The sequence below is a fragment of the Scleropages formosus genome, chromosome 10 (genome assembly GCF_900964775.1).
Source record: "Scleropages formosus chromosome 10, fSclFor1.1, whole genome shotgun sequence".
Taxonomy (NCBI): domain Eukaryota; kingdom Metazoa; phylum Chordata; class Actinopteri; order Osteoglossiformes; family Osteoglossidae; genus Scleropages; species Scleropages formosus.
Genome location: NC_041815.1, coordinates 24,571,954 through 24,597,647, shown reverse-complemented (window position 1 = coordinate 24,597,647; position 25,694 = coordinate 24,571,954). Strand labels below are relative to the sequence as shown.

At 54.1% G+C, this 25,694-nt stretch overlaps 1 protein-coding gene across 4 annotated transcripts in view; it reads left to right on the top strand.

Moving 5' to 3' along the window:
• Positions 1-25,694, top strand: part of msi2b (musashi RNA-binding protein 2b) — a 200,687-nt gene that overhangs the window by 125,361 nt on the left and 49,632 nt on the right. For all 4 annotated transcript variants that reach the window (XM_029255557.1, XM_029255558.1, XM_029255556.1 and 1 more), the window contains exon 8: positions 19,630-19,712. In XM_029255557.1, the coding sequence (XP_029111390.1) occupies positions 19,630-19,712 (83 nt within the window). The remainder of the gene's footprint in view (positions 1-19,629; positions 19,713-25,694) is intronic.

Below are 25,694 nucleotides of genomic sequence, written 5' to 3'. Positions count from 1 at the left end.
CCTACATTTATGCGTGTTATTGGAAAGGTGGGCGCAGCCGGCCGCACGTGCGCGCGCGCTCCCTCCCTCCCTCCCTCCCTTTGTCTCCTCTTCTACAGGTGCGCTCGGCGAAAGCGGGTCTCGCGCGCCCGGTGCCGCCGCTCCGAGGGGGGCGCGCGACGCTCGGCGTTTTCGCTCCTTGTCCGGGGACGTCCTCGTCCTCCCGAATCAGAAAGTGCGAAAGGCAGATCGAAGACGCGCCGATTCGGGGCGCTCGCGTCGCCCTTTATTCACATTTACCACGGTCGACACTTTACGATGCCGCTCTTACCGAGAGGTCGTTGGGGCGAAGGACCGAGCGGAGGTGACACACACACGCGCTCTCTCTCTCTCTCTCTCTCTCTCTCTAGCAGATGTTCACTAGTTCACTAGTCCTTTGTTGCGTCTTAGCGAGTGCTTTTACTACACTTTTACTACCGCTTCATACAGCTTGGCATTTCAGTGGAGCGATTCAAGGTGAGTACCTTGCTCACGGGACGCCGCAGGAAGGTGCGTCCGCGTGCTTCGCCGGTCGCGTTTCCTTTTCCTTAGAACTCCTTTGACTGGAAGCGATGGGAGACGACGGCTGTTAAGCGGGCGGATTTAATTACGCGCGCGCGCGAGGGGTCACGCGAATCACACGGCCACATTGCCGACCCCTGGAACCGAAGGCTTCGCACGTTCGCCGCCTGCGCCGCCGCGGAAAGTAATCTCGAGCCTTCTTAATGTCTCTGCGACCGATTCTCTCACGAGGGTTGGAAGGAGGCGAGCGCCGGCAGGTCCGTCACGTATTCCCCCCCTTAGTTTGTTTGTTTGTTTATGTCTGCCGGGCTCATGCTCCGGGTGAATAATCACTCGCTCTGTACATATGAAATTGTCTCCATTGTATTTATTGTGCCACCTCTCGCGCTGTCACTTTCAATGAGGGGGAAAATAAACTATTCAGTCATGGATACATCTCAGATTCAGATTTTTGTTTCTTTTTTCCTCCCCCTGTAATAACCGAGCGCTACCTTGTAGACAGGAATGCTGATATTCAATTCTGAGAAAGATTAATGAAGAGTCGCCGCATATAACCGAAAGCATTTCTGTAAATATTGCAATTGATATATATTTTTTTCCCCCCCAAATTGACTTTTTTTTTTTTTTCCTTTTTTTATCTTAAAGTGCTGACGGTAGCATCCCTTTAATATCCGGCTGTACTGGGGAAAAACGAAAAATGTCCAAAGTTTTGCACGTGTATTTGTCGAGAGGTTCTAAGATGTCAGCTTAATGAGAGCTTGCTGATATTTGGGTGGGATTACCGAATATGTTTGTGTGGAAAAGTCCTTCCTCTTACATCTCGTAGCTCAAAACAAAGACGGTTAGTGGAGCCCTTAATGGTAGCGCTGTACGTGTTGAGATAGCAGGGATATCTGTGAATATCTGTCCATCGTAATCCACGTCAAATGCGTTTTATCGCTGCTCGTTTCCAGCTCTATTCGATACGTGCCTTTTAGGTATTCTGAGCAATCGCAGCGCCTTTCCTCCTCCTTGAAATGGAGACGTCGACACCGAATCTAAATGTGTCCCCGCCCGGTCCGGTTAGAAGAAGTATGTTTAAATGTGGACTTGTCTGAGGAGCTCTCTAACCGGTGACTGCTGCAACTTTTTAACGTGACACTTTGCCGGCCTTTTGTTGGGGAAGGAGCGGAAGACTCGCCGAAGCTCCCGTCGTCACTTTTGCCCTGATAAACACGTCCCGGGCTGAGTGACAACGCTCCGCTGCAGCCATGGCAACGGAGGCAATCTGAATGGCAACAAGCGCCTCTAATTGTGGGCCTTGTTAGCGCCACTGGAGATAAGGGTTTCTCTCGGAAGCCTCGAAGGTTCGGTTTGCAACAAGAGGGAGGCTAAAGGGAGTTGCGATTTGCCGGCCCGCCAAGACACGTCCGTGGCCCGATTTCGGCCTTGCGCCCCTCTCCGGTCCTCGGTCGGCGACGGCCTTCCGAACGGACCCGGGCGCCGCGCGATCGCAGCCCGTCCCGTTCCGATGGAGAACCGTTCCGCCAAGCGACGGCGGCGGCGCTCCAGTCGCTCCTCTCCCTCCCCAAGTGAGCCGGGCCGAAATGAAGGTTCGGATTCGCACTAAGGCTCTCGGAGGCGCCGCCAAATAAAGCCGAGTGTTTTCCGAGGCCCGCGCCACCCCGTTTTCGAGCTCCTCCGACAGTTTGACTTGGGGCCGCCGGGTTAGAGGCGTTGGGGTAAAGAAAGAAGTCCTCCACATGTCAATTGCTGGTTTTAAAAATACCAGTCTTATCTGTCTCCGCACCGTGGGGTGCGTTGTCTGCGTGTGTATTTGTGTGTGTGTGTGTGTGTGTGTGTGTGTGTGTGTGTGTTTGTGTGTGTGAGGAGCGAGGGGGATGGGACGCGAGGGCACCGGGGCAGCTTCTGATAGTCTTATCTCTGGCGTGGAGAGTCCGGCAGCAGCCGGGTATGATGTCATGCAGGGTAATGGCTAGAACCTCTTAGGGAGGACTTTACTGGAGCGAGTGTTTCTGAACCAGCTTGACCCTCTTAGTAGAGCGCTCCTTTACCGAGATCAAGGGCGTCGTGCGAGAAGCTGAACGAGTTTGGCAAAAAGAAGGATGCCGTATCAGTAAATTGAACAAAACCTGCCATCTTCTCTGCCTTCAGTCGAGACCCTCGCGCTTATTTGAGGAAGCATCCCAGAAGGCTGCGAGGCTGGATCGGCGGCCCGCTGGTTGTGTGTTACGAGCTCGGTTTGCTCCCGAGCGCCGCCGCCTCATGCGCCGCCTTTGTTCCCTGAAGCCCGGGGAAGAACGACGAGGTCCGTCGCGGAGGCACGGGGCCTGTTGCAGGCTCCCGAACCACGCGAGGGATGAAAGCGGAGGCGACGCCGCAGACGCGCTCCCTTGTGATCCGACACCTCTCTGTGACACCTGCCGCAGGCGTTCGGGTCGCCGCTTCCAGTCCAGGTGTGTCATATGCAAAAGGGGAAGCGTGAAGGGGATGCGCTGGATCAAGGTACCTCGTGCAGGGAGACGCTGGCAGGAGCTCCTCTTCTCCAGCCGCCTCGCCTCCCGGAACCCGTGCCACGGCTGCGGGGAACGCGCTCGTGCGTGTCCGTGTTTCGGAAGACGGAGGCTGGATGGGCCCGCGAGGTGCCGATGCCGTCGAGGCAACGCGGAAGGAGCGCCGCCTAAGACGGCGGCTCCTTGTGTCCTGGCGAAGGGGGCGTGTCCCATTAACGGAGCAACTGATCCAATTTTGTAAAGTATGCATTAACATAAGCCTCTTACTTTCAGTGGATTACGGTGTTGCGATGAAGAGGGATTATGATACTGCACTTGTGTGATGCTCATGTAAATATAAAACATAAAGAGATGGAAGGAGCTGTAATCTTCTGATCAAAATGGAGAACATGGGCTTTGAAGAATATTGTTAGAAAGAGTTTTGTTATTCCTCCCTAGTTTTTTTTTCCTATTTTTTTGCTTTTTCTTAATTTGAAATTTTTCGGTTAGGCAGCATAATGAAATACGCAGCCTTTCACACAAAACACACACCATGTTACGAGCGGTTGAAATTACGGTTACGCGACCTAGAAGAGCAGATACACACGGGTGGTTGTCCTCTTAGGACACTCGAGTTGGACGCGTACGGAAGACGTGGCTCGAAATGAAATCATCTGCTCGGCACAAAGGAGATTTCCTCGGAAAAAAAAAAAAAAAAATCCCCTTGTCCTCTCGGGGTGTCGTTCCACTGACTGGCGAGTCCCAACTGCGTTGCTCTTACATCTCAACAGTTTATTTCATTTAAGAGGAGGCATATTTACGGGGATGTTCCGTTTCACACGGCTCACCCTCAACGCACCGTTTGTCTTTAAATGAACGGATGAGTAAAACGCGTGCGTGCGTGAGTGCGTGTGCGCACGACGTCCGGTGCATTTCATCGTGCGAACAAAGGGTTTTTGTTCTCGAAACATTAGGTGTTCCTACATCGGAGCTACTTCTCAGCCCATGGAGTGGTGCTGCTCTTACATCAGCGGCTTCAAACAACACGGCTCCTGGCAACTGTGTCAAGTGGTTACGGAAGAGTGCGATGATGGAAATATATACACGGGCTCACATAAAACGGAATGAAATGGAAGGGAGAATGAAGTGATCTTTTCACGAGTGTTGCTTGAAGGTCTGAAAAAAATCGTCGTGTGAAAAAGGCAGGCTGGACGAGGGGGACTGGTCATTAAAATTCCATTTTCACACTCCTTGTACTTCTAAAGGGTTATTAAAGGAAATTGTAGGGAGAATATGTACAATGATCTGTTTAACCTCCAGCGACTCCTGGATGGCTTTTGGCTTTGGCAGTCTGCGAGGCGTAAGTAGATTTCTGACAAGGTATAAATCAAATTATAAAAATGACAGGCAGTGACATTTCCACTGAATGACCCGCACAAGAGGGGAGGGGAGGGGTGGCTTGGAAGCGGTTTTGAACTGCTTGATTTATTTATTTCTTTTTATTTTTTTTTTCTTTTTTTGCCGCTCAACTGACCGGAGAGAGACGCGAGACGGTGGCCCGCTGGGCCGGGTTTCGCCATACCCTCACGCGCAGAGCGGCTGCGTTCTGAGCCTCGCGGCGCCTCGGTTGACTTTACGCTCATGGAGGTACCTGCAGCCAGGTGCGCGCGCACGCTTTCGCGTGTCTGCACGCATTTTGCGCGAGGCGAACGTCCCGCCGGGTCGAGGAGGGGGACGGAGAGCCCGTTTCTCCCCCTCGCCGCCCCCGACGCAAGCCGTCTCCCGCTCGCACGCGGGCGCGAGGCGCCCCTCGCAGTCGGGCCTGCCGCAGGGCCGGCGGAGCGGAGGGGGGCGACGGGGTGTCAGCCGGGGCGTCAGCCGGGGCGAGAGAGGTGCGAGCGGGGAGGCTTTGACTGCGGGTCAGGGGGTCCGAGGTATCGCCTGCTCGCACACGCCACCTCCAGCCATATCGCTGGCGGGCAATTTTGCCACGAACCAGAATGAATCAGAGCAGTGCCCGTTATTATGTCCTGCCGGCATTCTATTACACCGGCCACCCCGCTATCTCTGATAGGTTATTAAGCGTCGGCTTTCAGCCACATTAAACCTTATTAAAAGCACCTTCGTTTGCAGGATTACAAGGACATGATAACAATGACAGCGAGGCAGATGAAGGGGTCACTCGGTAATGAAGGTGTAATTTGCTTTCGGTGCACTTCAGGCCCGTCTCCAGGACACTTGTTGAGGAGAGTAGGAGCCCATCTCGATGCGCGAGAGCGCCGTGCAAAGGGGCACTTACGGCACCGCCGGAGACTCGGAGCGAAGGGGAGAGCCTCTGTTTACGCTCGGATACTTGTGCCGTCATTGCGGCTGAAATCACGCACGCGCACACACACACACACACACACACACACACACGAGAAAGTCCTCAGCATACTGCAGCAAACAGGCCAATTTCACCGCTCTTTGCAGTCATTATTTCTTTCGTTTTCCACGGGTATCTAAGCGAAGGTGTGAAGTGCCGGTTTTTTCTGCGGTCTGCGAAGAAATTCCCTGCGCTGCTTTATACTAAATTTCAGCTGATGCAAAGGTACGGAGAAATGCTTCCATTAGAAGGCAAAGTAAAAGCAAGAGGAAGAAGCAGGGTGAACTTAATGTTTATGTTGCTGGACCAGAAAGTTTCAGGTTCAAGTTAAGTTTCCTCCTTATAAATCTGCATGAGTTCATATTCTGCTGTACGGATGAATGGAGGAGCTCAGCTGCTGATACCTTTAAATAGCTTTAGTCTCCCTCACTGGGAGCATTTCTGATGGATATTGAGCACTATTTTATTTTATTGATTTTTTTTTTTTTTTTTTTTTAAATTTTTTTCCTGGACCGGACAATCGGCGAGTTTCGCAGTGCTGCATTGATCAGGAGAAACCTCCATAGCCTCCACTTTCCTTGTGTCCTCGGGGATGTTTAAGGAGCTGTAAATCCTGGGGTCGGGGATATTTTGCACGAGCAAATGAGCCCTATTTGCCGAGTTCCGTCATCGAGGTTATTTGCCGGTGCTGCTTTGCTCCCCGTGCTGCAGGCCGCTTCCAGTATTACTTAATCACGTCTTTAACCGCCCCATCGTGACGTGTGGCACGGAAATGGTTCTGGGAGACTTTCCCGTCGCGCGTCAGATGGAAGCGTTTACAGGAGGCACCTTCCCGTGTAACATGGAAATGAATCGCAGGAATGAGGCGAACCGGCGCTGACTGCGCAACCGGCCCTGGAGCCGTGGCACCGAGCCGCCGGGAGGTCCGACGTCGGGTTCGGAGGGCGGCTCCGGGGACACAGAAAATGAAGAATCGTTTAAGGTACCAGCAGGGAAAAATAAATGCTCTTCTTCATTCCTCTTGCTGCGTCACACGGAGCTGTTTTTACTCTAGTCGTAAAGTTTAGAGAGCGGCGTTAAACGTCGAGCCTCCACACCTTTCGCGTCTCTCCGAGTGGCGTTTGCCTTTGTTCGCTTTCATCCTGCTTTAAAGCTCACCTGCTGGATGCCCAGAAGAAGCAGAAATACCTGCTCGTTGTCTGCCGGAAACGCAGCGAGCGGGCGCGGTACAGCGCCGCGCAGGTACTCCGTTTTCCCCCCCCCCCGCACGCTTTCGTCACCGTGTCCGTCGGGGTCGCGTCGCGCCGAGTGTGCTTCCGGGTCGCCTCCGCGCACCTCCGCCCTTTCCTCCAGCATCGCGGCGAATTTTAGGTGGGCCCTGATCATGAAAGGTGGGCCACGCCTCGCTCTCAACTCCCCCCCCCCCCCCCACGCCAAGCGCGCTCTCCCCCGTGGTACGGGATTAACTGCACTCGTTTACAGCTCGCTTTGCTTCCACAGATGTCGGCTTTGAGATTGAAATGAGCTCTCCGGCACAAAGTGAGCGAATTAAAAAGAAGCGGGGGACAGGAGGGAACGGCGGGGTAACGGCAGAAAAAATAAAAATCCTCGAAGAGCCCCGGAGAACGGGGGACGGTTCCGTCCGAACGGGGCGTCTCGAAGCGCGACGCGCCCCCTCCTTCCCGAACCCACGAGAGGCGGCGCGGGGGCGCGGGCCTCCGCGTTTCCCATCCGACAGCCTGCGGAAATCCTAACCGTCGAAGAGTCCCCCCGAAGAGCGGCGCCGGGTGCGGGGACACTCCGGAGATGGCGCGGCACGTCAGGCGCTTCTAAAGCGTGTGGGCGACGGAAGAGAGGAGACCCATATATAATATACGTTTTTATGTGTAATTTGCACGTGTGCGTCTGTGAAATGAGCTGATGGCAAGACAGCCGTACGCCAGCGTGTCTACCGCCGCACCGCTCTCTTTGCCGCAGTTTTTTTTTTTTTCTTTTTTTAATTATGCAGATCCCATCCGCATTACCGGCTGAAACACAAATTGCCGCCCCTTCCCTCAGTGTTTCTGAAAGACGGCTTTTTCACAGTCTTTTAGCGTCTGTCTAATGCTGGATTCTGGCCCCGGCTCCGTGGGCTCATCTCCGAGGCGGACGCGCCGATTATCGCGCCGCTGCCCGGTCTTGACCGGGATGAATGTGGGCCTTATCTCCGTATAGGGACTGGCGCGGCGAGCCGAGGTGGCGGGAGAGTAAAACGAATGCGAACGCGCACAAAAGGAGGAAACAAACGGGAGGCGCGCTACGCAACAGAGCTTTTCATTTTTGCTAATTCACCCTGGCACTGCCCCAAATCCAGTGATTAAAAGACTTGTGAAGTGTTGAAATAGCTCCATAATGTACATTTTCACATTTGATTATACAACCAATTATGTTGCACTTAATAAAATTTCAAATGAGCCCAGGAAGCGGGGAGCAGAATGCGCTAGATATGCAAATACCCCGTGCCGCCCCACCCCGTGCCCCCCCTCCACGCGACGCCACGCCACGGGGGTGCTCCCAGCCCATGCCGCCGTCTTTTACCGAGCGCATCTTCGTCATCTGACGGCATCGCCGAGGAACAGCAGCCCTCAAAGCGCATTCACTGGTTCAACTGACGCTTGTCTCCAAAGCGACTTACAACGTTAAGCTGCTTACAATTTTTGACCCATAGATACAGCTGGGCGATGGGCGCCGGAGCAGTTTGGGGTACGTACGTCGCTCAAGGGTGCTCCGGCTGCAGCTCGAACCGCCGCGCTACCAGCTGTCACCTGTAAACGGTCAAGTTTTACATTTATTTGATGCTTTTCTCCAAAGTGACTTAAACCGTTAAGCTACTCACAACTATTTACCCATTTCTACAGCTGGGTAATTTTACTGCGGCAACTTTAGGGTAAGTACCGTGCTCAAGGGCACTACAGCTAGAGGTGGATCCCTACGGATCTCGTTTTACCGCGACGTTCGCGTATCCTGCCGCTCTTGGTCCAAACCGCGACTCTGATCGCGGCACCTCCCCCGCTCTCGCATGTGTCTCCAACGCAGGAATTTACCTCTGGCGTTTATAACTGCGGCATATTGTGTGGGAGATGCCGGCGAAACAATTTAGCAACAGCGAGAGAAAGAACCCTAAAAGGAGATGCGCTCAGTGCTGCTCTTCCAGATGCCCTTAATTACGGATGAACCGATGTGCCGTCCTGCCCTTAACCCCAACGCGTGCATGCGCGGCGCTGTCTGGATGGAGGGTTCGCGCGCAGCCGTGCTACGTTCGTCGGCCTATCAACTTTTTTTTTTTTTGCGCATGTTCTATGTTAAACGTGGTATTTGCTTGCTTCGTCAATAGTCGTGTCTTGGCTGTTTGCAAAGGGCTTCTGAGGTATCGCAGCATTGGCGTGTGTGTGTCCCCAGTGTGTGCGTAGCGCTTTAGCGTGTCCGTACACGTGCGGCCTGCTGCTGCTGGTCTGGCGTTGCTCGTACGGTCGTTAGGAGGTTCACCCATAAGAAGAGTTATAATTCACAGTAAATGTAAAGTGTCTTGTAGGGGAGCTGAAATGTCCTCCCCCCCGGAGCCCCGCTTGTTTGCGGCGAAGGGGGGTGCGGTGGTGCGCCGGGTTTGGCCGGGTCCCGCTCTCCGGTGGGTCTGGGGTTCGAGTCCCGCTTGGGCTGCCTTGCGACGGACCGGCGTCCCGTCCCGGGTGCGTCCCCTCCCCCTCCGGCCCTACGCCCCGTGTTGCCGGGTTCGGCTCCGGTTCCCCGCGACCCCGCTCGGGTCATGCGGTTTCAGACGGTGCGTGTTTGCAGAGAGCTCATCGTGAGTGTTTTCACTTTTGTCCACAGTTCGAAGCAGGGATACAATCAATCTATTTACCTGACACTTGTCTTCAAAGCGACTTACAATTATTTACCCATTTATACAGGGGGGTAATTTTACTGGAGCAATTCAGGGCAAGTACCTTGTTCAAGGGTACTACAGCTGGAGGTGGGATTCGAACCTGCGATTTTTCAGGTCCAGCGGCAACCTCGCTAACCCCTACTCTGTCTGCCTGTGGTAATCGGTAAAGCACCCTAATTTATTTTATTTGTTCATTTGATTTTAATCAACTTTTTAAAAATTTTTCTATTTTTTAGATTTGACACTTTAAGGAAGGGTAGAACCTTTTCCACCCGAGGCTTTGCAACATTTTTCTTCTGCTTACGGAGGAATAAATGATTTGAATATTGTGCCTCAGCATCCAAAAGATATTCTATAATAGGCAATAATGGGAAGAAATCGATCCTTATGAATCAGTTCCATAATGTGTCTCTCGAGGGCCTCCTTCGCATCCCCTCCGTCACCTTGGACCAGAACACGCGCGTTTCCTTCCCCCTTCTGCATCGCGAAGCGGCGCGGCTCGGCGGCGCTCCCCGCGCGCTGCCGCGGCGTTCGCTTCCTTTGTTCGCGTCCGGCGGCTCCTTTCATCGATCGTTTCTCAACTCCTGTGATGTCGTCCGGGCCGCGGAACAAGGGCCGTGTCGGCGTCGCCGTGCGCGGGGGGCCGTCCGCGCGGACGTCTCTGCGCGTTCCTGATTACTTCACACCGAGGACAAAGTCGGCAAGAACAAGAACAAGCGAACTCAAACTTTATTGCTGCCAGCCGATAAGATCAGAGTGTTTTTTTTTCTTGTTTGTTTTGTTTTGTTTAATGGCGACTCGTTCAATGACTTTGGCGGGTCTGCGTTTCCGCCTTATCGCGAGAAGTCCATTCTGCTTCCCCGAGTCTCCTTACCGTTTGCGAGGGCGCGGGACGCTCGGAGGATGGAGACGCGGGGGGGAGGCGAATGAAAAATCCCGGTTTGTGCCGCGTACTCTGTCTCTCTAAGTAGGACAGTGAAATTGATGGCGCATCGCTGCTAGCTGACCTACATACACAAACGTGGACAAAATAGACCTCTCAACACACACGCTGATATATACTAATAGAAGCTGCGGAAATGAGGGGGGCCGCGACGCGCGCGTCCAGCGAGAAACGCCGAGAGAGCCGAACGTACGGACGCGCGCAAGCACGAGGAAAACGATGGCAGTTGGGAAGCGTGCGTCCGCAAGAGCGCGCTGGGATTTAAAGAGAGTTACATGGGAGCGCAGTAGGGTAGGCGTGGCTCGCACCCGCGCCCGCACGGGGTGGCCCCCGCAGCCGCCCCTCTCGAGCCCGAGGCCACATCCGCCCCCCGATCTATCGGCGCCCCCCTCCGCGCAATCAGGACACGGACTCCTGCAAACAAGCTGATTAGCTCTTAATCAATGGTGCTAAAGACATTAGGGTTGGCTCAAGGAAAGTTAGCAGCGCCTCCCTCACTCACTCACTCACTCACTCACTCTATTGATCACTCACTCGCTCATTCTCTTTCCCGCTTTATTCGCTGTCATTCGCTCGCTCGCTCTTCAGAAGGACGGAGTGCGTAAGAGAGCGGCGGCGCTGTGCTCCTTGCGAAGGAGGCGCTTGCCCACCCCGACCGAGAGGCGATAGTTGAGGGCACTTTGACCTCGTTTAGAGAGGAGGAGACCCACTGCGCTGGCTAATGTCCCCCGGTCGCCCCTCGACACGACGCAGGGTGACCAAGACGGTGACCGATGGGCCCGATAAAGGCGACCTCCGTGCGGAGCGTGAGCGCCGTGCGCGGAACCGGCGGCGGCTCCGCGGCACCCGCTCGAGAGAAACGTCCCCTGCGGAGCACCGACTTCGTACTTTTCGTTCTTGATACTTCTCGTCGTTTGCCTTCGTTCGGCGTCCTTTCCGAGGACTTCTGGAGTCCCGCCGCCACCGGGAAAAGAGGAGACGTTCAAATAGGGCTTGATGGAAAACAAATATTTACCGCGGGTTTTAAAGATCGCTTTACGGTACGGCTGCTCTCCTTTCCCTCCGTCCTCTCGCGTCGGAACTTCGAGGGATCGGCAGACGGGAGCGAGCCGCCGCGATGGTCGCCGACGCGCAATCAGATTATTTAATAATGCTTTTGCCTTAATTTGTCATGCCAATTGGTACCTCTGAGAAATGCCTTTTCGAGCGTGCCTCTCGGCTCCATGTGTCCTGTGTAATTAAAGCCCAAATTGTTTTGATGCGAGTGTAATCACATTAATCTGTTTGTGCCGGAGAGGGGTGAAATTGGACTTGTTGCTCCGGCGGCGGCACCAAGTTGTGCGAGACGAACGAAGAACCGTCACAAAGCGTCGCTTTCGAAGGCCTGCCGCGTACGCTCTTCGATTACGCGGGCCGTCCGTCGGAGGAGGCGGGAGAGCGACGGCTGCAGTAAAACGTTAACGCGCGGCGTTGGGAGGAGATGGGACACGATGGGTGACGGGACGGCTTCGGCGACGTCGCTCGAGTTTCCCCCGCGAACACGCGCTCGTCGTTCGGCGCCGTTCTGTTCCGCATCTGCTTTAAGAAAAGCTCGACTAAAGAGGGAACGAACATATGGTGGATTATGGATGATGAACCGTCTAATTTGTAGTTTGTGGTTCAATTACAGGCTGAAGTGTTTTACTCATAGCTGTTTATCAGCGAGCTCTCAGAGCGCCGTATTCTTTTTCTGCTCCGTTTTCCACTCATTTCCATAAAAGCAAAATTAATAAGTAGCCCGTGACCAAAAAAAAAATGTTTTAAAAACAGCGCCAAGATAATAAGTGTAAATCCAGGACAATGGCGTATCCGAACCAGCATTTAAAGTCGCTTTAATGCGTTTTTATTGCGGCCGAGCGAATGTGCGAGTTTGTTTGTAAAAATTACAGCTCTGCCCATTTGCTGGAATCACAGTTTTTAATGGCACCCTTTCAGGCCACTCTTTTTGGCACATGAGGTGAACATTGTTTCATTTAAACATTTGTGTATCCGCTCCGTCTGTCCAAGCAATATTGATGGAGCGTTTGCTCTTATTTGGTGTTAGAGCTTAAGAAGTGTTGGCAAGATCTAGAAGAGCATGGCCGAGGTACTGCTTTTAAACGTTCGTCCTACGGTACGTTTAACCTATCGTGCTTTTTCTCCGAGCGTTTCCGATCCGTCGAGTGATTTCGGTTCGTGTTTTTTTTAACGTTCGATTTGACCGCCCTTAAAAAGGCTACGGTTACCGCAGTTTGACGCCGTTCCCCGAGGAGGCCTCGTGCGCTGCGTGCGTTCGGGAGACGCCGTAGCCCAGGGTCCCGGTTCTGTGGGCCGCTGACAAGCATCAAGTCAGGGACTCGTGTTGCCGGACGGAGAGGAGGAGTAAATGAGCCGGGCCGGGCCGGGGGAGGCCGTTTGATGGGGGTAACGGGAGCCGGCGTCGTACGCGCCGGCGGATGCATTTCAGGAGCTCCGTCACAGCGCTTTGCATGACTGGCTGCGTTTCGGGGGTCGGCGGCGGGAGGGGGGGTCCCAGGGGTGTCCTGTTACCGTTACCTGTAAGAGGAACACTGCTCTGCTGTGCGGTCTCAATCGGCTCCTTCGCCGCCCGTTCCTCCGTGAGCCTCGGCCACAGAGGCCTCTTTGTGCGGGGAGAGGCGCGCCGAGCAGGGTAGAGCACCTCGTTTTGCAGCGCTTGTGCCCGACGCGATCCCTCCCCCCCCACCCCGCGTAGTTTTTCCACTCCTATTCTGATGCATACTTCTATTCAAGGCTGCATAATGGATCTTTTTTTATACCGTTCTGCTCACTGTTTATCCCTGCCTTCTGTGTGCGAGCGTGCGGCGTTGCTGTGTGTTTCCGCTTGTGTACATCGGTGGCCTGTGGGCATGATGCAACATGAGTGTGCAGAGACTCGAGGTGTCTCATGCTCTGTCTGTCTGGAACGGATGTAGACAGCTGGAACTGCGAGAGAGGATTGCACGTCTTCAGACACGCGCACGCACACACACACGCGCGCACACCCTCGCTCGCTCGCTCACGCTACCATGGAAATGTCTCTGCTTAACTGGTAAATAGCATGTACGGGAAAACAGGACTTGCGCGTAGCCTAAAGTCTACGAGGCCTTCGTGCGTGTGTCTCGAGTTGTTTTTGTGCGCGGGTGATGTATCAACAAGCAATCTGCCTACCGCTTCACCCCCCCTTAAATTTGCCAGCAGCACGACGCACGTGGCGAAGATGATTGGCTGGAACCCCGCGGAGAAGTCGGACGACATTTGTAGCGCGTTATTCGTTACTGCCGCGCGGTCCCATATGTTATTGTACAATTTTAAAGCTTTTCTTCCCCCCTCCTTTTTTCATGCCGCTAAACGCGTTTCACCCGAATCATTATAATGTAGTGGGATGGCTGGTACTACAATCGATTACACTGTCCGATCCCATTTATTTTACAAGGGGTTCCAAGTTCCTAGGAGCTTACCAAGTGAGGTTTTTTCTGCTTTTTGATTAAGAGGATGTGTAAATAAGGCCGCAAACTCCCATCGAATCTGGACGATCTATTTATTGACTCGGAGGGATCCATCTCGCTTTTCCCTTGTGGCCTCTCCAAGGATAAGAAAACAGCTTTTCCTCTCAACAATGAGCAGCGGCTACAGGGCCGGCAAGTTGGCAGGGCGGCTAAAAAATGAAGCCCGATGACAAGTGCTCTCGTGGCGGCGCTCCTCTCATCATTAATGGATCGGGAGGCGGGTCCATTTATCAGCCGGAGGGGAAATTAATTGACACGGGCTTTGATTTTATTGTGTCCCTCGTTGTTTTCGTCCATCAGATACCACCCCCAAACGTCGAACCCGTCACCGCCGCCGAAAGGTGTTAGATTGCCGTTTATAACGTGTCACGAGCTGCGCGAGGGCATGTCGCAAAGACACAAAGTCCATACAAGCGCACAGAGGCAAGACCTCCGTGTACACGCACCAAAAACCGCGAAAACCCGAAGCCTCGCGAACAGGGCCCCCCCGAGGAGAGCGCCATCCGTACGAAGCCGTCACACTTACGATACCGCCGTCGTGGGTCACGTTGCGGTTTTCGTTCATCGCCATCTCCGGGCTCGGAACCCCCGGTCCACTTAGCGTCCATCACCTCGTTACATGAGGACCCGAGCGCCGAGCCCGCCACGCCGCACTCTCTGTTTGCCTCTTCCGCTGATGGAGGGGTAAAATTGGATGCCATTTGCATCGCCCTCTTGGTTTTCACTTGTACGCTAACAGTTTTTCGCAGTTGCAGGTAAATGGAATCGGCCAGCTGAGCGCACGCAGAGTCCCGCGTGTCCCGAATCCCACCGCCGCTGCTTTGGCGGGAGGTGTGACCTTTGGGCTTCCGCAGAGCCCCTTACCGCACATCGGTACCCCGCTGACGGAGGGTCTTGTGGAGAGCGAGACCTGGCTCCTCCCACGGAAGTGACTCGTTGTTTAAAACGCGGCCCTCGTTCCGACACGTGATTTACCAACGCTCCGACTTACGCCGGCCGTCACGTTAACGTTGTTATATATTTTTGAGTTCTGACCATTCTCGTAATTTGCGATCGCTCGGACTTACGGTAACGACGGCCGCTGCATCTGCTGCGCGAAACCACGGACGGGCGGCGCTGCCACCAGGCACCGCGTTTCTGATCGTTTGGGTCTCGGTCGTCGTTCGGGTGTGTAGCGGCAGCCGAGTTTTCTTTACAAAACTTTTTTGTTTGCGATTCTCGACCAGTTACGTTTTACTGGAAATAGCTAGCCAAATCAAAAAGAGAAAATGAAAAAGAAAAAGCGAACGATAATGGATTTGGAGTTGAAACGTGCAAGTAATATTGCGGCATGCAAATAAAATTCTAATGCCGTGTCCGTGTGGGGAAAGTGCCTGCCAGCGAAATGCGACTCCAGGTGACCGCTTGGAAACGGGAGACGCTACGCCCATGGAGCTCCGAGAGCAGGGCCTACGACACCGTGCTGCGTGTTTATTGCTGTCAGTCTATGTTGTTATTATTTTAACTTGAATAATGTGTGAGATTAGTGGAAAAAATAATAAAGCCAATGATACAGCATTCATGGGTATTAACTCTATATATTATCATTATTATGGTTCATATAAGGTGATTTTTTTTTGATTACAGCAAAGTTGACCTACAAGAGGGTGGATATGGATGGAACAGACCTGGACCCACCTATATGTGTGTGTGGATAAATTTATATGCATACACGTATGTGGTCCCTGCATCGATTTGTCTTGCAGCGCCCACGTTGCGTGCGAGGTGTCTGGGATGTTTCCGTCCGAAGCACCGCCGCTCGTTTCGGTGACGTTCGGAGACATCGATGTGCACTCGCAGCCTGTAATTTAAGCAGACGCCTTTTTTTCGTATTTATTATTCAAGGTGCAATTTATTTGCTGCCTCTTTTTCAAATGGAAAAAAGCTCATGTAATAATATCAGGTTTCGGTCATGTACCTCCTTCCTTTTAAACACATTGAATTGCCCGAGGCAAATCAGCTTTTTAAGCAAAGGTCACTGGAAGACTCATTGATTTAGCATTTTAATTTTATTTGTGTGCTGCTCCGAAGGGGACTGGCATTAAGCACGTTAAAGCTCTTTGTTTTGTAAGAGGCTGTGAATGTCTGGGAGTCTGCGGAGACACAGCCAGCGAGTGCCTCACTAATAAGTGTGAGATCCAGCCCAGACAGCCCCCGACGCCTTGGTAATAGCCACTAACACTTATTACCGCGCCCGAGATTGGAAATCTATGTGTTGTCATTGAGGTGATTTTTAGGCTCAAGGAAAGTCTTTTGAGGAAGGAAAGACGCAGGCGCCCTCCGTCCGTCCTGCTGTACAGAAATTTGCTGTGTCTTTGACATTTTTATTTTTTCGACATTATTATTATTATTATTATTATTATTATTATTGTTATTGGTATTGCTCTTAATGTTGCTCTTGTCATCGTCGTTCGTCCATCGCCAGGGTAAAGATTTAGCCCATGTGTACCGCGAGATGTTTTTTGCAGAAGCGGTTCAGGTTCGGTGCCTCCTCAAGGGCGCTGCAGCAGAAGGACTGGTACCGGAACCAACAAACTCCAGGGCGCGCGTCCGTTTCCTCGTGAACCGTTGTAATTTCCGCCATGTTTGAACCCGCTTCCCGCGCGTCCTTGCTCTGCCGCCGCCGTGCCGTCGTCCCGGCTTGGGGAAGATCGGCGTTCGCGGGCGCGGTTGTCCGACGCGGCGGGGTATCGGAGCGATGGACGTGCTTTGTTCGCTGCGGTTAGGCCGCTAACGAGTGGAGTAATGCTGTCGAGAGGATGGACGGGAGACCCTACGTCATTAGCGCCTGTGCGAAATTACGGCTTTCCTGCCCTCTTCCTCGAACCCTGTCTGCAGGCGGCCCCTCGCTCTCGCAAATTGTTCCTTCCGAGCTCTCGCTCGGAGCCCGGGGAGATCCGGCATCGACATTAAACAGCCTCTGCCAGTTTGATTTGCTGTTTGTGCCGATGCTCAGACATGAGCTCACTTTGTCAATATTGTGTTGAACTCTGACAGAAACGCTCGGCTCCGTCGTTACTTTATTGCCGCCCCCCCCGTCTTTGTTTTATTGGGTTTGCGAGCGTTAGTGAGGCGACGGTGCACTCGGGAGACGTTCGACGGCGTAAGCAATCATTGTAGAGAGAGCAAATATGCCCGTCGTGTTCTGAATGAAGCGCCGTCCGCTTTTCGCCGCTTGGGTCGTCATCGGGCGCGGACGCCGGCGGTCGGGGAGGCGGGCGCCAGAAAACGCCGCCTTCCCAAGTTCTCGTTAGCCCGTACGGTGCCTGCCGTCCGTTTGCCCGGATCCCAGCAGCGCCCCCTCGGGGTCGCCGTAGGAATGGCTCTCAAACTCCCCTTCGGTTGCGCGGTTGCGGACGCTGCCTTTCACGAAGGGTCGGATCCCGCTTGTTGCCGCGGGGGGCCTTGAGCGCGGCGAGGTTGGGCGTTGACCCACCCCGCCCCACCCCGCCGAGGCCAGCGGCTCCGTCTCGCCGCCTCGCCGGAGCGCCGGCTCCCCTCTCTGTGGCGGTGAGAAATTGCGCTTGACAGCTGATTTGTTGGTTGTCAGAAGTGGTCGGCGGCGCGCTGATAAGAGCGAGGTGGGCCGAGATGGAAAACGAGCAGCATCTCATGATTTCAAATGCAGACCGTGGCGCCTGAGCCAGGAGACACATGTAGATGTCTCCTTCCAGAAATCCCTGGGACGATCGCCACACGACACGCGCAGTTATTCCCGCGCGGCGACTCCTCCGTTCCGCCGTCAGCCGTTGGTCCGTTTCTTCTCGTCCCCTGCAGGTGAAGCCGTTTCCCCAATTATTCGCATCCTGGCGGACTACTTCTAGGTGCTGAGAGGGCCCTGGCGGAATATTATTTAAAAATAAAAACCAGCGGAACATGTTTTGTCACGATGGCGCCGCTCCGGATGCTCATTTAGTTTGACTTTTCGAGAATGAGTGTCATTTATTAAGGACCACTTCTCTTAGCATCGCTGCTCTTTATCGGAATCCCAGAAGAACAAAGGGCTCCCTGAAGAATAAGCAGGGGGATATATAATCACGAGGCCAGATTGGAAACAGTGACATCTTTTTTGATTAGCTGACGCAGCAGGCCGACTCTGCGCCGTTCGGCGATATGAAAGCGCCGGACGCGAGAAGGCCTGGGGCCGGCTGGGCCGCAGCCGAGTTCTCTCCGGAGGATGGGCGGATCTGTCAGGCTGGCCTCCGTCCAGCCTGCGAAGAGAGCGGCGGGGGGTGGGCAGGAAAGGCAGGAGCAAGGAGGAAGAGGACGAGGAAGGAGGCGGGGCGGGGAGGAGGGCCCGACTGATGTCCAAGGTTAGAGGTCGAGCGGAAAGCGGCGCGGCCAGGCCGAGCGCTGCCCGTCTTCTCCAGGATGTCCTGATGAGGTCGTAGAGGAAGCCATCGAGGGAGGCAAGGTCGGCGGGTAATTGGCTTTAGATCCTGCATTAATCCCCCGCCGCCGAGGGCCGCTGGCCCGATAACTTGCGTCATAATAGTAACATTAGCCGTAATAGGAGATGCTCGTGGCTGCCGAGGGCCTTCCGTAACCCCTGCTCTGTCCTCTCGAAGCGCCGAGGACCGTCGCCGCGCTCCCCGGTTTGTGCGTTCGCGGTCCGACGTCACGCGGGCACCGGGAGCCCTGCTTCCGAGCTCTCGCCTGCTAGCAGCACCGGGACCCGCTTCGCTCCGCCGTCGTTCCGGTAAACAGCAGCGCTTATGGGAAGAGGCTCGTCTTCTGTCGGATTGAAGTTCGCCGTACTGTATAATGAGGGAGGCGGTGGGGGGGGGGGCGGCGAGGGTGCCGGATTGTTTATCTGAGCCCCTCTTATCGGCCCTCCTGCCTCTTTATCTTCTCTTATCTCGCCGAGTGTGTGGAAGGGTGCGTGGCTCCCCGCGTCTGGCTTTCACTTGGTCCCATTGACCCGCCGACCTCCGCTTATCTTTCACTTTCTTAAAAGGCCGAGTCTTGTCTAACCCCAGTGGGGAGCCCGCGCAGCCCGCGCCCGTTTTGGACACGGCGTGTGTGTTCGCAGCGCCTGCGCTCCGCTCCCCCCGTCTGCGCCTACAGCTATGGGCCTTTCCCGTAGTCCGTATTCGCTCAGGGCAGAACAGGTGTGTGTTCGCAGCCCTCCTCTTGTCTGCGTAAAAAGCACGTGGGTCAGTTGCCTCTCGAAAGAGGAGCAAACAAGGGAAGATTTATTTATTTATTTATTTATTTATTCATTCATTCATTCATTCATTCATTGCTGCTGAAAGGAAACTGCGCACAATGAAAGGGTTAAAGCCCCGTCCCATAAATATAAATGTCACGTGGTCGGCGAAATTACAGATATCCGAGGCTTGCATTAACATGAAAATAAGAGTGTGTTATACAGTGAAATATCAATGAAGGAACACAAAATGCATTTAATGAAATTCAGATGCAAGGGCCAGCTCCATGAATCTCATTAAAGAGGCTTTGTGCTGCCCCCCCCCCCCCAGGAGCAGGCATATATTCATCTAATAATGTGTGGGATTTCATCATTTCGCAGTAGAAATGCGCTGTACTGTACTATGTACGCATGTCATTAAGGCCGCTAAGGTGTGTCGTGGAGAAAAGGGTACGGCGTGGCGCTCGGCCGCACCGTGGCCCTCGTCCCCAGACGCGTCGCCGCTTTGTTGGGTCTGGCGCCTCTTTTCTTCGCTTCACGTTAATGACGTTTTCTTCCTTTCTTCTCTCCCTCCCTCCCTCCCTCCCTCTGTCTGTCCCCGTCCGTCCGTCCCTCCCTCCCTCCTTCTCTCCAGGTTTCGGCTTTGTAACTTTCGAGAACGAAGACGTCGTGGAGAAAGTCTGCGAAATTCATTTTCATGAAATCAATAACAAAATGGTAAGTCGGTCTCACTCTCTGACACATTCCATCTGCGAGGATTAATATTTTAGTTTCTCTTTAGCAGAAAGCAGTAATTGGCAGAGGAGGGTGGGGGTTGGGGGGGGGGGGGGTACACGTGCGCTCCCGGTTGAACGGGAAAGGATTCGGCACTGGGGGGGTCTTCCTGCCACCCAGGATGTAAGGATGAGAAGGCAGTGGTGTGTACCAGCTACAAACCATGAAATTGTGTCTGTGAGCCCCGTCTGCCAGGGGTTGTGGGGAGGGGGGGGGTGTCTCTCACCTCGGCTATAATTCCCAGGACAAGAAGAGGCTAAGAAAGATAGGAAGAAAGTGACGCGAGCTTCATTTCGGTGTGGGTGGGAGGGACATTCGGTCCTTTTCGAGAGGACAGAAGTGATCTGATGCGAGCCGCTGACCCGGTCCACCCGGCGAACGCGACACCGGCAGCGCTGACCACGGCGGAAGTCTGTGTTTCTCTCGCACGGTCTCCGTTGCGGTTTCCATCTGGTCTGGATGACGGACAGGCGAAGACGGACAGGCGAAGACGGGCACGCTAACCTCGCCCTCCCAGTAGGGCGACGGGCTGCCCAAGGGGAATGTCACCAGGGGATGGCTGGACCGGTGGGTCGGGGGGGGCACTCCACGACGAGGGCTTCGCTGTGCCGGTGGAGACCTCGCTCCCTCACTCCGGGCACATCCCCCGCGTCCCTTTCCTACCTCCACGAGAGGCCACAGCCGGACCATTAGTGACCGAGGGAAGTCGGCGAAGTTTCCTCAAGTCGGGACCAGGATGCACCTCTTTCCGTGCTTCCGAAGTCTGCCAACCCCCCCCTCCCCTCCCCCAGGCCAATCAGGGACCATTCAGAGCCCCTCTTTCATCAGATGAAGGTGGGCAGGGGGTCTGGGAGCCGGCGATCCGGGCAGGAGAATCAGGGCCACAACCCCCGCCGAGCCCGTACCCCCCCCCCCCCCACCAAACTTCGGGGGCCCCAAATACAGAGGCGATACTGCCGATCTGTGCGCAGGCCACAATGCTATTGATTTTTAAATGATATTGCATCAAACGGTCTCATTGTTCGCCGAGTGCCATGTGAGAACTGTAATTTCTTTATTTTTCGATCCTTTCTGAGCCGTGTTCGTACCGGTCATCGACTGCCTGGATTCAATTGGGCTACAGGGGAACAGCATACATCGTTAGAATAGGTGGGGTAGTGCGGGGGATGGGGGATGTGGGGGGGGGGGGGGGGGGCACGGGATACTTCAAACACCACATTCGGTACAGGCTTCTTTTCTCTTGTGTGACACTTTTGCGGCCGCTGTCCGCCACGTCACTGCTGGACCATCGGGGGCGCTAGAGAGGAGCAGTTTTCTCTCCGACGTCCTCCCTCTCTCCCTTCCAAACCCAACATTTGATAGCAGAGCTCCTCTCGCCAAAAAAGATCAAAGTGGCCTCCGAATGCATCTTCTGCTAGCAGTCTGTGTGCGTATTTGACTTGCTAATTTTTAATTAACAGGATTATTATTATTATTGTTATTATTATTATTTTGCCAACACGCTAATGATGTCCTCCATTGAGAGAAGTGCGCAGCCGTCTCGCAGAGCCCCATCTGTGACCCCCATCCGCCCCTTTCCTCGGATGAACAGGTAGCTTCAGCCCCTGCTCGCAGCCCCCCCATCCCCCTCCCCCTCCCGTCGCACAGCATCCCCGTTGCCGGGATTGAGATATACGGAATTGTTACAGATGGGTTCGGTTCCCTCCGTCTTCGACCTTCTCTAAGGGCAGGGAGGAGATCCCCCTCCACCGGAGTGCCAGCATCTGGTTGTGGGGGGCAGGATGGGGTACGAATACGAAGGGCTCTGCTGCTGCTTTTCGTTACAGGCGTAGAGGAGACGCCTTATATTTACGTCTACGTTTCTTCATTTAGCAGGCGCTTTCTCCAAAGCGACTTCCAATCAGCTGTATGCGGTGTTATCGGCCCACACAGCTTATTCACCACGGTGACTTACACTGCTAGAGACACTACTTACACTGGGTCACTCGCTCATCCATACTCCTCCTTAGGGAAAGGACCGGAACAATGTGAGCGCAGCGTGAATCGACCCCTTCGATCCCCCAGTTTTTCCCTTCTGTTTACCTCATTGCGGAGGACCGGTCCTGACTAGGGCCCCCCCATCCTGACTAGGACCCCCACGCTGTCCGATTTCCTCGCTTGTAACTCTCGACGCGTTTTTCCACGTATAGCGCCTATCGGTGTATCCTGGGGTAAGGAGACCTCCATTCACAGAGCGTCACCTTCGCTCTTGGGCCTTCGCCAGCTCCGCCCACAGATGGGACCGTGGAGCCGGCCCAGCGGAGCCCTTCGGAGAAAGAGCTCACGGTGTCTGCTGTGACCTCCGAAAGGGGCCCGGGGGCGGAGAGGGTTTTGCGCACGGGTCTGGATCACACGCCGCCTGCGTTTGACCGTATCCAGCAGCACCGCTTATGTCGTCCGGCCTAATTCGAGTGCCGTTCTCAGTCGGTCCGGGCTGCTGTTTATAAGGCGTGCGGCTGTTGGAGAGGATGGAATGTGAACGGATCGTGACCCGCACTCGGGGGGCTGCTGGGGGAGTCCGGCGGGGGCAGGACGGCAGGGCGTAGCCTCCTCGATGCCCCCCGTCGGCCCGCGCTCTCTCCCTTCCGTGCGTCTCTCTTCCCGCCCCTCCCTCCATCGTACACCTTACCGCGCACCTGCCCGATCCGTTTGATCCGCCCCGCTTCTCTCTTGGCTTCCGAGAAGCCCGGGGAACGCCCTCTCGCCACCGCCGCGAACCCTCCGGAAGACCACGAAGGAGTCACGCGCGAGAGGCGACTTAATAGACGGAACGGCGGCTCGTCGGCGATCGCTCGGCGCTCAGTCCCCTCCGCTTTCTTCGAGGACTTAAATGGCCACGGAGGAAAATAACTTTGTTAGCCCAGGTTGCTCAAGTTCCTTGTTTTGTTCTTAACAGTCAATATCTAATACTGCCCCCTGGTGGCCAGAGGTATGAAACTAATTTAATTTCCTTGAAAGATATTTGTCTTATTTCCCTGAGTGGGCAGGCTGTGCCCCTCTCTCTCTCTCTCTCTCTCTCTCACACACACACACACACACACATCTGCACTAAGTAGCTCTACAGTACTGTGCTTTGAGTGGATTGTGCAAAGTAAATTTCACCCATTTGTCAAACACGCATTTAAATAAGGATTTTGTGTCATTTATTGTTCTAACTTTAGTGCCATAAACCTGATTGTTGTCTGAAACGTGACAAATTGACAGAGTCGTGATTGAAAGGACTGTCAGCACGCATTTGCATGCTGTTTGTGAGATGATTTAATGAAGATGATTTAATGAAGCGGGAGCGCCGACGGTACGGCGCTGTCGAGAGTCGCCGGTCGAGGCCCGCGACCGCATCGCTTTGCGGTCGGGTCGCGACCGCTCCTCTCGGCCTCGGCGGTCGGCGTCCGTCCGTGCGTGGCGTGCGGAAGGAAGCGAGATGCCGCCTCCCGAAGCTTTCGACCGCTGTGCTCCCAGCGATCCTCTTTTTCAGCGTAGTCGGGGTTCGGGTCCATTTGGAGGCCGGCCAGCCGCTCTCTGCTGGCGCCGGACGGCCAGGGGCCCGGTTCTGGCCTGCCGAGCGGCCGAGCCATTAGCATGTATGGTAAGTCGGGAGGGTGCGTGTCGGCGGGCCAATTTAGCGTCCGCCTCTCCACGCTGAGGCTCCTGCCGCACTATCATTTCCAGATAATCTACCGCTGCGAGGAGAAAACTGGCAGTTCAGGGTTTGTGGAAATGACTCTTATTTTTCTTCCTCCCCAACCCCCCCCGCGCCTTTTTTTTTTTTTTTTTTTTCTCTTCCCCCCATGCTCTCGAGACGCTGCGCATTTACAGGCGCGGCGAGCACGAAGCGAACAGTGGAACGGGTGTATTAGACGGGCCAATCTGAGGCTGGGGTTCGGCGGCCGTGCCGGTTAATATAAGCGACTGGGTTTAATCCACTAAGAAATGGATGAATTGTTTTTCTTCATCTCGCACCCACCGAATTTGTTTTGCCGTTAAACTAATCACAATGATACGGCCGCAGGCCCTCTCGGCGGCCGCGGACATACTTAGGCACTCCCTCACAGCGTTTGAAGAGTAGGTTAAGCTAATGGAAGCGAATTGTGATATTTGAAAAGATTACAGTAATTCAGCTGCTTGTAATGGAGCATGCTATTGCCAAAAGTGCTCTCCGAGAGCAGAAATGTCAAAATACAGAAGGAGGGAAATTCACCGCGTATTCTTTCGGAAGGAAGGAAAAGGGGTGAATGGAGGGAGACGGGGGGTGCTAACGGGGAGAGAGCGCGATGTCCTATACGTAATTGACCTTGCCAAAACTGCGAAACGCTCGGCTGGAAATGGCATCGTAAAGCGGGACCCGTTTCACAGCCTCCTAACGCTAGTTTATGTAACACATAAAGAAGGGCGGGCCATAAAGGCAGCGGTCGCGAACGCTTCTTCCCCTCCGCAGCGCGGCCGGTCCGGAGCACCTCGCGTTTCGCATTCTCCGTGCGCTTCCCCCCAAATTTGTCTCCGCGCTGCCGTGAAATAGACGTCCTGTTTGGTAAAGCATAAATAGCTTCTGACAGCATTTTTTTCCCCCTCCCTTTTCGTCAGCGAATATAGATTTCTGTGTCAGGCGGAATAGCTGTAAGTGTATCAATAATGTACGCGGCCCCTGGTCTCGGATGTAATTTAATTCAAGTTGCCATGAATTATACCTCACTGTTAAGTTGAGGGATCTGCCGCCTCTGGGCAACAGGGGCGGCTTTTTTATTTTGGATTTTTTTCCCCCAACGCAGAGCCAGAAAACATGAGCCTGTACCTATATGTATACAGTATTTATCTTACAGTCTGTGCTTTGTTTGTGCGAGCGGAAAGGAGCCAGAAGGGTGCGCGCCGTGCGAGTGGGGTCGCGAGCTTTCCGTAGACGCCGCGTCTCGAGGCTCGGCTTAACGGGAGCTCGGGTCGCGGGTGCGAAGGTTGCGGCCCGCAGGCAGAGATTCCCTCTTTTTTCGGTACATTGGACGGGTGAACGATCGAGCAAAGGACCGGTAATGTCCCGGCCGTGTAATCCACCTGGTCTGGCCGCTTTCGCGGAGGACCTAGGAGATCAATACTTATGGATTTTTTTTAAAAAACTTAAGCATAATGCTCCTAATCATGTAGTATATTAGCGATTATATTCACCTTCTGGGGCTTCTAGTCAAATAAGCAATTACATCCTCTAATATACACATGTAATTGGATGGAAAGCTACAGCTCACTAAAATGCTAATCTGAACAGCATGCGGCGAGTTATGGGTGGGGGGGGCGACTTTAACAACTTTTCCGTTTTGCGAAGCTGTTTCGAGTGGACCGCTGGGCTGTGCGGCACAGGAGTTGCGACCGTGCTGTTCCATCCCGAGTTGATGTCTAACTGCGCTTTTCTCCTCCAGTCAGGATGACCCTGAGACCAGCGTGCGGCAGATAGAGAGCTCTCTCTGTAAAACAAAACGAAACGGCGGCGAGTGCTACCGGAGCAGACCGATGCCTCTGCAAAGACCCTTTAATTGACACGCTGCGTAGGTCATGTAGGTGGAAGAGACCCGAGGCAGTACGTCGATTAGAGCCAGCGCGCCAACGGGAGAGTCTGGAGCGTCTCGAATTAGGATCGTCCCGAAAAGGGAGTGTGGAACGTGTCGTTGAAAAAGTTTGCATGAAGCAAAACATCTCCGAACGGTACCCTAGTGACAGCTGCTGGTGTAGAGGTTAGAGCCGCTGCCTTTTGAACCAACGGTTGCGGGTTCAAATCCCACCTTTTGGTGTGTTACCTTTGAGTAAGGTACGTACCCCGAATTGCCCACCTGTGCAATTGGTACATCGTTGTAAGTGGCTTTGGAGAAAAGCATCAGATAAATGCAGATTTGATTCCGATATATA